This window comes from Saccopteryx bilineata, chromosome 2 (genome assembly GCF_036850765.1).
Source record: "Saccopteryx bilineata isolate mSacBil1 chromosome 2, mSacBil1_pri_phased_curated, whole genome shotgun sequence".
Taxonomy (NCBI): domain Eukaryota; kingdom Metazoa; phylum Chordata; class Mammalia; order Chiroptera; family Emballonuridae; genus Saccopteryx; species Saccopteryx bilineata.
In genome coordinates, this window is record NC_089491.1 from 98,986,905 (window position 1) to 98,997,193 (window position 10,289).

Sequence of the window (10,289 nt, forward strand, 5' to 3'; positions counted from 1 at the left end):
TAACGCTTCATCTTAGGAAGGAACTGCATCTTGTGACTTGTAACACCATCCACTTGACAGTGTTACATACTGCTTATTCATAGAGACAGTTCCACAGATGGGAAAGCATAGGCAGCAGGGTGCAAGGACATCATCACAACAAAGCTGAGACCTGGCCCTGGGTGGCTCAGACAACTAGGAGGGCTCTTTGACTGAACAGGTGACTCCCCAGCTCATCACCCAGGGACTCACCACAGTGACTCATGGTGACCCCAGCAGGTCAAAACACTGGGTCTTGCAGGAACCAGGACCATACCACTCTCTATACTGAAAGCCTACGTCATGTTTAAATTTTTGCAATTCATATTAATACTTCTATATCACAAATAAAATCAAAGTTTTTTTAATTACTCAATGACTGTGTGGCAAACCCCATAGCTCTTACCTTCTTCCTGTTGGGAGGAAACTTCAGAAAACGCAGCACCACACAACGCTATTGGAAAACAAAACAAAGTCTGATGAGTACCTTCCCAAAGCCGTGTGGGTGGGTGGGTGGGTGGGTATGGAGAAGGAGCTGGGGCAGCCTGGGGGCTGCGGCCTCCATAGACAGACTACTGGCCCAGGACTCCCAGTGCCCCGGGAACAGGGCCCAGCACTGTGCCACATGCTGGAGGACACACTGGGTCCACAGCACAATCAGGAAAACCTATGCCCACTGACCTCGCCAGCCCACTCCCAGAATTCTATCTTAAGGAAATAATAAAAGGTGTGCAAAACATTTTAGCTACTCATGTAGAAGTCCTGTTTATAATTCTAAATAAAATGGAAACCACCTAAATGCCTATCAGTAGTGAGATGGTTAAACACAGGGAACACATTCCAGACTGGGAGCCTGTGCTGTCACTGACAAGAAAACAGGGAGCTCTGCATGCACAGACCCAGATGAAAAGGTCATAGAATAGGGCTTACAAAGTGAACCCACTTTTATAAATACGTAATTACACTTGTGTGTGCATACAGGTATGTGTATGTGCATATATACACACATGATGTACAGGCACAGTTCTGCTCATGTGATGTTCACAAACAGGGAAACGGGGAAGACAAGGCTGCTGGTCACCCCTCCGGCAGATGGGAAGGTCCCTGAGAATGGTTTTAGAAGGGCTGTTTATGGGTCCATGTACTTTGTAATAAACTGCTGATGCACTTATGATCTTAGCACTTTTCTGTAGGTCTGTTACACTTCATTCTTAAGTCTGTAAAATAAAAATGTTTAGAAATAGTACGTAACCTGACCAGGCGGTGGCACAGTGGATATAGTGTTGGACTGGGATGCGGAGAAATAGTACGTACACATTTCATTTGTATGAAACGTCTGAAAGAACTTCAGCACTATTAACAGCATCTCCAATTGACATAACATTTTTTTCTTAAGTTTTGCTTATTTGGGTTTTTCAATTGTTTTATAATGTTCATGTAATATACAAGAATGAAAAAGATAACTTTTTAAGCAAGTACAGCCTTGGACATGGCCATTCTCCAGGGAAATACCTGGAGACCCTAGGAGCTCTACAACTAGGTAGACTCACTCCACAGGGACAGCTTTGGAAACCAGCTCGCACGCACCAGGTATCAAGCAGAGGGCCGAGGGCAGGGAACTGGGCTGGGCCTAGAGAAACCATGAGGGTGTGGGGGCCAGGGAGGCAAGGGGGCTCTGCGACCTGGACGGGTGATGGAAGAGGTTCAGAAAGTACAGCTTTCTAAACCAAAATGGCCTGAGAGCAGGGAGGGCCCCGTGGAGACCAGACCCTTCTGCCCAGGCCACAGCTCCCTGGTCCTTTCTGCCCAACTCAAAGAAAACACATGATCCTCTCAAAACCTGGGACACCTATCACCTGCTTAGGCCCCAAGCCCAGACTCAGGGAAGCCGAGGTGAACAGACTGCCAATGCCACCACTCCCTCCAAGTCCAGGCACACATCAACCCTTGATTACAGGCATCAGCCAGCCAACGATGATTTCCATGAAACTACAATTCCATCAAATTCAAGAAAAACAAAGGGTAATGTGCAGAAATCCTCATTTGAGGCACCTTTCCAGAAACTCAGACCCCAAAATACAGTGTGTCTGTAAAGTCATGGTGCGCTTTTGACTGGACACAGGAAAGCAACAAAAGACGACAGAAATGTGAAATCTGCACCAAATAAAAGGAAAACTCTCCCAGTTTCATACCTATTCAGTGCAGTTCGATGTGGGCTCACAAACAGATTTTTTTAGGGCTTCTTAGGTAGCTATCCCATATAGCCTCTACAGACTCATCACTGACTGATGGCCTACCAGAATGGGGTTTCTCCACCAAACTGCCAGTTTCCTTCAACTGCTTATCCCACCGAGTAATGTTATTTCTATGTGGTGGCGCTTCGTTATAAACGTGCCAATATTCACGTTGCACTTTGGTCACGGATTCGAATTTAGCGAGCCACAGAACACACTGAACTTTCCTCTGTACCGTCCATATCTCGACTGGCATGGCCGTGGGCTGCTCTGCTGTATACAGTGTTACGTCATCATCTGCACATGCTGCCATATCATCCTACAGAAATTGGGAGGGATTTCCTTTTATTTGGTGCAGATTTCACATTTCTATAATCTTTTGTTGCTTTCCTGTGACTGGTCAAAAGTGCACCATGACTTTACAGACACACTGTATACTAACTCCTACATGGACTCCACCATTCTTGTCAAGACCTGCCAGAAAATTTTGAGTGTCATGTTGTGTCTGCTTCAGAGAAAACTGCGTTCTGTATGGACTCATTTATCACCCAAACTACCACCAGCCATCAGCCCGCCACAGGGAGCTGCAGTGTCAACCTAAGGGCCAGCCCCGCAAGCATGAGCATTCCCACTGGTGCACCTGCCCTGGAAGGGAGGCCCCGCTGGCCCCGGGGCAGAGCCTGACCACTGGGCTGGTGGCCCAGGGACACGCCAAAAGGCTGGACATGGAACCAGCAAAATTCATTCAGATGGACAGCAGAGAAAGGTGAGAAATCAACCTTACAGCCCTTTCGGCAGAAAGACACCAGTAGTCCAAGACCCACCCAGGGCAGAAGGGCAGGACTGCCTTGGCCACCCATGGAGAAATGCCCAAGAAGAAGCCAGTACTGTTGACAAACCCAGTAAGTACCAGGGCTCTGTCACTTCACTAGATCTTAACCAGTTGTGAAGGAAACTCTTCCTTTTAAAATAAATATCTGAAAGCAGACGTTTAAAATGTACCTTCTTCTTAACGGTCTAGGACAAAATGCTAAGAATGTGAAGAGAAAGGGGTGCGAGTAAGGAAACAGGCTTAGTGAGGATCCTGCAGTCTGGGCTGGGCAGCTCTCAGAAGGACAGGGAGGAGTGGCGGACTTGTTTACGCTCTGCGACCCAGATGAGAATCAGCCGAAAAAGCCATGGAATGCCAGGAACGACACAGATAAACACATGCACATTAACCAACCTCAGAATGTTCAGAGTTAAGGGTACAATTTGTCACTCAAAAAGCAGCAGAAGGCACTCAGTGCTGCGAGGGTCCCAACACTGGAGCGGGTAGGGGTGGCCTGGGGGAGGTGCCTCTGATCTACTCTGAGAACCCATCAAGTCATCAAAACACCAAGCATGGCTCGGAACAGCTCTAGAAGCACAACCTTCTGAACAGGTGACAGCACAGGCCTGGGGGTTCTGGCCGCCTGAGTGCTTTGCAGCTCGGCAGACATGCGTGAAAGATTTCCTACATATTCGGGCTGTAAGGTTGAATGAAAAAGCAGAAAATAAAAACAGACACAGAAGACTCTTAAGTATCCAGTAAAATTATATGTTGGAAGAATTGCAGCAGAGTGTTAACAAAAATTATTTTTTTAATGTGTAAGTATAGGGTGCTTTTTACTTTCTTCCAATATTCTACATTTTCTGGAACAGAAGAAGGAAATGATAGATGGTAATAAATAAAAGTCCACAAAAACCAATATATTAAAAGGGACACCTAGGCACCTGAAGCCAGAGACAGGGAACCTGTGGGCGGGACTAACAGCTCCAGGGCTCCTGGTAAAACCAAAGGCAAGGCGGTCCATGACCTGCAGGCGCCCCTGCAGGGGGAGTCCCAGGCTACAGCCTCGCTGTTGCCAAACAGTCTTCGCTTTCCACTGGGATGATGCTATGACCCAGAACAGGGCCCCGAGAAGACCCTCACTTTTAAAGGAAAGAGAGACAGACAAACAAAACAGCAGAAGAAATGGCAACCCTGAGGTGCAGCCCTGGACGGCTGAAACGGCTCATAGTTTCCCAGGGGGCCAGGCTACCTTCTGCAGCTGCCCACGGCCTTGGCCCCAGTAGTCTCAGCACACCTGCAGCATAACACCTGGCCACATCACTCACTTCTGGCAACACAACCAGAAATGCACCCAAGGCCCACAGTGGGACTGGGAGACAAGGGGTGAAACTCTGTGCTGGGTGGATACCCTTAGACAAAACAGATGAGAGTGAGGTAAAAAGTCTCACAAAGCGGGGACTAGGACACCCCATGGAGGCCAGAAGGAAGGACATTTTCCTTCCCAAGTTTTGGCAGCCCCATCTGGACCCAGAATTGCTGCACAACTAAAGCAGATGGAATCTGTGAGGTGGGGATGAGAGAGTAGGAGTGTAAGCCCAGGTGACAGACGGGAAGGACACCCAGGGGCTAAAGTAGAAGACAAGCTCGGTGATTCTGAAGGGATGAACAAGGTGACAGCCAGAGGAGAAGCAGAACGATCTATAAAGACTAACCGAGGCTGACCAGGTGGTGGCGCAGTGGATAGAGCGTTGGACTGGGAGGCAAAGGACCCAGGTTCAAGACCCCGAGGTTGCCAGCTTGAGCGTGGGCTCATCTGGTTTGAGCAAAGCTCACCAGATGGACCCAAGGTCTCTGGCTTGAGCAAGGGGTCATTGGCTCTGCTGTATGTAGCCTCCAGTCAAGGCACATATGAGAAAGCAATCAATGAACAACTAAGGTGCAGCAACAAAAAATGAATGATTGATGCTTCTCATCTCTCTTCGTTCCTGTCTGTCTGTCCTTATCTATCCCTCTCTCCGTCTCTGTAAAAAAAAAAAAAAAAAAAAGACTAACCGAACTGCATAGACACACAGCAGGCCTGTGAGGAGCTGTCAAGGTCCCAGACCCCACACCCCAGCTCCATAAGGAGCAAGTATTCACACATACTACACAGTGGTGGGGTGCCCGGTACTGCAGCCTCGACCTTCTGCTAAAGATACAGAAGCCTTCCTCACCTCATTGACACGTGAGGCCACTGCCACCCTGAGATGTGACTGAAGAGCAGGACAAGGAGCCATGCACTGGACAGACAAGGCCTAGCCTGGCAGAGCCCCACAGGCCAGGAGGGCAGAGCTCAGTGCTCACTGGGCCAGGGCTGGAAACAGCCAAAGGAAATAGCTGGGAAATAAAATCCCAACCATTTGACTACAGGTGATCTCAGGAATAAACAGTTGGGAGCCGCATGCAGAGCTCCCCTCCGAGATCTCACCAAGAAAGCAGTCACATCAGCTGCATCAACCTGTGTGGATAATATTAAAAATCTCAAATGCAGAATTAGTTACTTGTTTAAAAAATATACTGGATGCAGACCTGGCCAGTCAGCTCAGTTGGTTAAGAGCATCGTCCTGGAACAACAAGGTTGTGGGTTCAATCCTTGTCACAGCAAACACGGGAAGCAACCAGTGAATGCATGACTGAGTGGAACAGCAAATGAATGTTTTCCTTCCTCCTCTCCCTCTCTTCTTCTCTCTGTCTCTCTGGAAATCTATAAAAATTAAACCCTGGCCATATGGAGCATCATCCCAGTGCAGAAGTTGCCGGTTTGATTGTCTGGTCAGGGCACATGCAGGAGCAGCTCGATGTTCCTCTCTTTCTCCCTGCCTCTCAAGAAAAAAAAAGGTAAAAAATAATACTAGCGGCAACAAAAATGTAAGATTCTTTCAACTAGATTTGGGAGAAAATGAAAGAAGGGAGTGATCCAGGACTTGGGGAAAATCACATTAAAGAAACAAAACAGAGCAACTGTTCCTTGCTTTCAGCAGGCACAGTAAGAAGTGTGATCTACAAACCAGAAATCCTAAAATACAAGACAAGAAGGAAACAGCTAGATGGCCCCTGACTGAACCTCCCATCTCCAGGACCCAAATACCACTGGGCATCAGAACAACCCCCACAGAAGCTTAGAAGGGTTGTAAAACCTTCAATATCAGACATGAGCAGCTTCAGTCACGTTCTTGATAAATAATCTTTTTGGCAGGTCTTTCATGTCACCTCCATCACAGCACCTTAGCGTGCTGAAGGCAGGGAGCCGTTGTCTGCCCTGCACCCACACCTGTGGGCAGCTGGAGGGCAGCTGGAGGCCTGGGAACAGCTCTCCACCAGGACTGCACTGGCTCTCACCACTGGAGACACATAAGAGCTCAAATTACAACCCAGACTTACAGTGACCTTCCCAGGACAGGCAATGAGCCAAGCCAAGACAAAGGTGAAGAAAGCTGGGTGCAGATATGGAAGCCATGGCACCACATGGACTGAAATCCCAGCACACATGAGGGCAGCCCTGGGCCTCACTGACCACAGCCCAGAGTGAGTAGAAGTGTGACATGGCCACCAGGACAAGTGACAGCACCCCCGCTTTCCCACACGGGAAATGTCCTTGCCCGAGACCCCCCATGATGTCAGTGCCTGGGCTTCCAGGCACCCGTTGGGGAACAGTGCCAAGCTGGCCACAGCCTGGAGCACCTCAGAGGTCAGCACCAGGGACAAGGACCAGTGCCTGGGAAAGGGTTAAACTGCAGAGCTGGACCCACGGGTGCTGGGCACCAGGTTGAGGGTGACAAAGGATGCCGAAAAGGGCCATGGGAAGCTGACAGCAGCCTGCCAGAAACTGGTCTGCCACCAGGGTCTCGCACTGCCCTTTCTTACTGCTCAGCCCTGAGCACACGCCTGTGCTACGACTCTCCTGCGGCCTGCATTCAGCTCTTCCACCTCCAGGCCCCACTGTACAAGTCCCCGTGCTCCTCAAGGCTCCTGACCTACCAGCCTGAAAGGCTGCCTGTCTCTCATTTTAGGTTCCTTCAGTGCAGACACCAGGCCCTAGGACCGGCAGCCTGATGGCACGTTGTGTTCTGAAGCTGGAGAGTAGAGTACAGACGGGTCACTTTTTAGGGTCCTTTCAATTTGAAAGTAAATGATGCCCTCTGTGAGAAAGTGACCATCTCCTGATCTGGAAAACACACAGCAAAGGCAGCTCTCTACCTTAGAATGAATGAGGTGGGTGTGGAGAGTCCACCCGCAGGCAAGGGAAGCCTTGTGCTCAGTCATCTACCTTCCCTCCATTCCACTCATACACGCAGCCTCTCCTTGGACACAGGATGAACCTGAAAGGCTGCCTTCTAGGACTCTCTCCTCTTCCCTAGTCCTCAAGCCCCAGGCAAAGCTCAAAGGCTTCTCCACACCCAAGGAGCACAGTCTTCCCTTTACTCAGTGCCTTCACTTGGTAGGAACATTTCCTTACAAGTCCGTTTGCAATGATGATCTTCAAGTGAAATGATGAGCTACTAACAACCAGGAAGGAACGAGCATAGCAGAGCAAACTTAGATGTAAAATCAAGAATAAAGAACACAGGTCCAGGGTAGCCTGAAGGCTGTGTTTACAAGGAAAAAAGAAAGGCCCTGGCCAGGTGGCTTAGTGGATAAAGTGCTGACCGGCATGTCAGAGGTCACAGGTTTGACCCCTGCCCCCCCAGTCAGAGCACATACAACAAGCAACCAATGAGTGCACTAAATGGAACAAAGAAGTGAAACAATGAGTTGATGCTTCTCTCTCTCTCTCTCTCAAATTGATGAAAAAGTTTAAAACAAAAATAATAAATAAATAAAGGGGAAAAAGAAAAGGGAAAGAAACCCACAGCCCTAACAATAGCTGTACAACAAAGGAGGGGGCCAGACTGCCCTAGAGGGTGACACACCCTTGACAGGGATGGTGGAGAAGGCATGTGGGTGCCCAATGTCTCTGACCTTCCAACTTGGAGTCCTTTTATTCCAAGTCTGGAACTTGCTCCTTTGTCCCACACTACTTTGGAAACTCAGTACATTAGTCCCCACTAAAAAGAAGCCTTAGCTTTACACACTATCCAATCTTACTAAGGAATCAAAAGTGGGTCACTACAATAACCAAACAACACTTATGCTGTAATATCCCATGCTTTGCCTGACCTTGAAACACAGTGGAGCCAGGCAGACTGCACAGAGAAGAGTGGCTTCAGGTTAAGCCTTGTCCATTATTAATTCATCTCAAGATCTTGAGCAAAGCCTATAAGCTTAGTTCTCGAGTTTCCCGACTGTGCTAATGGGTAACAAAATGCAAAGGCTGAATGCAGGGGCCACCAGGCTGACGGCAACTGACCCTATAGCTGATGCAGCACACCCAGATGTGCTTGATCAGCTTAGAATGGCAGAGCAAGGCACCACCCAGGCCTGCACCATCCCAAAGGAGTTCTTGGACTGGGTGAGGACTCTAAACCTCACTTACCAGTTATAACCTGTCCAGCTCCTGCTCACCTCATTTTTCTAGCAATTCCACAAAGGGGGTTCTGTTACTAGTTCACACTTTACAAATGCAGAAATGGAGACTGGGCCAGGCAGTGGTAGAACTGGGATCCTGCCCAGTTCTCTGTGATTCCAACACCCATGCTCTCAACCCCTTCCTTGGCCCACCACATTCCTGCCGCTTGTATCAGACAGCAGGATGCCAGCCAGAGATCCCGGCCTTCTCTTAAGTCACATAAATGACTCTTCCTGGAGTCACCTCCCTGGGCGTCCTTATGGCACTTTCTGAAACTCTCATCCTCCCTTAACAAACGGTGGTTTAAGAAGGGAAGAATGAAGAAAGGGAAAGTCAATTCTAAAAGATCCTACACAAGAACTTATGGGCAGTCAGAGGCAGATTTAACAGTGGACGCACTGGTCTGACCTCTGAGGGGCCTCACAAAATCCCAACTTCACACTTTTTTCTAATGATACCAAGTTTGGTTCCATATGTGCAATTTTAACGTTAATAGTACATAATACTTTTTATTTATTTTAAAATATGGTTAACATGTACTTTTCCCTCTCTCTTTTTAAGGGGCCCGATATTTTTTTCTGCGCCCGGGGCCTCAACCGACCTTAATCCACCTCTGTGGGCAGTGCTCCATTATTATTAGCCGCAGACGCAGGAGACCAGTAATTCTGGAGTCTGGACATGGAACTCCCCCGGCGCCCGCGCGAGAGGCAAACAGCATCCCGGGCTCTCCACTTCTTCCTCCAGAGCTGCCTGGACCCTCCACCCGGCCGGCCACCGACGGGCCGGCGACTTCCCGGCGCAACCTCCGCCCCACTGCAGCTGGGCATTCCGGGGGGGGGGGGGGCACGGACCGGACGGAAGGCCGACGCGGGGGTTGCGGGGGGGGGGCAAGAAACTGACCAAGGAGGTGGTGATACTGGGATGACTCGGAACTCACTGCAGGAGAAGGGGTGACACCCGGAGAACGCGAACTGACCGGGAGGGAGGGGGTGACAATGCGGGGACAGGAAAATGACACCAGGGAGGGGGTGACAAAGTGGGGACGCGGAACTGACCCGGGGAGAGAGTGTGACATTCTGTGAGGACGCGGAACTGTCATGGGGTGATACTGGGGACGCGGAAACGACCCTGGAGCGGGGGGCGGTTCTGGGAGGACGCGGAAATGATCCGGACTGAGGGGTGCTGGGGACGCGGAAACGAACCGGGCAGGGCGAGGGCCCCGGGCCGCGCCGACTGTCTGCCGCTCACCTGCGCGTGGGCCACAACCAAGCTCTTGTTGCCTTCACCGTGATACCCCCATTCATTCTCGTCCATCTTCGCCTTGTCCATCCCCCAGTGCGGCCCTGGCGCCTCGCAGGGCCGCGAGCTGGGGGTCGCCAGTCCGCGTGGGCACCAACCGCCGCCGTCGCCGGAGGAGGAGGAGGAGCGCCTGTCAGCCGCCGCCTACGCTAGACACTGCCACCCCGGACTCAAAGGAGAGGACCGCCGGAAGCCACGCCCCCCGTGGCTGCCATAGCGGAGCCGGGCAACTTCCGGGTTCACGCGCGCTTCTCCTCCACGGATCACGGCTGCGGCCGGGCCAGCGGCCATCTTCGGTGCTGGCACACAAACACGCTTCCGGAGCGCGGTCCTGAGAAACAGAAGTGACATTTCTGCCTGGGCGCCGGAAGCGAGGTAA

General features: G+C 50.5%; 1 protein-coding gene across 1 annotated transcript in view; it reads right to left on the reverse strand.

Annotated features, from left to right (window-relative positions):
* The window catches only part of IPPK (inositol-pentakisphosphate 2-kinase), a 58,615-nt gene extending 48,541 nt beyond the window's left edge, over positions 1-10,074 (reverse strand). Inside the window, exons 1-2 of the mRNA XM_066257462.1 lie at positions 9,860-10,074; positions 425-472 (exon numbers count right to left, since the gene is read on the reverse strand). Coding sequence (XP_066113559.1) covers positions 425-472; positions 9,860-9,940 — 129 coding nt within the window. The 5' untranslated portion in view covers positions 9,941-10,074. The remainder of the gene's footprint in view (positions 1-424; positions 473-9,859) is intronic.
* Between the last annotated feature and the right edge of the window lie 215 nt (positions 10,075-10,289).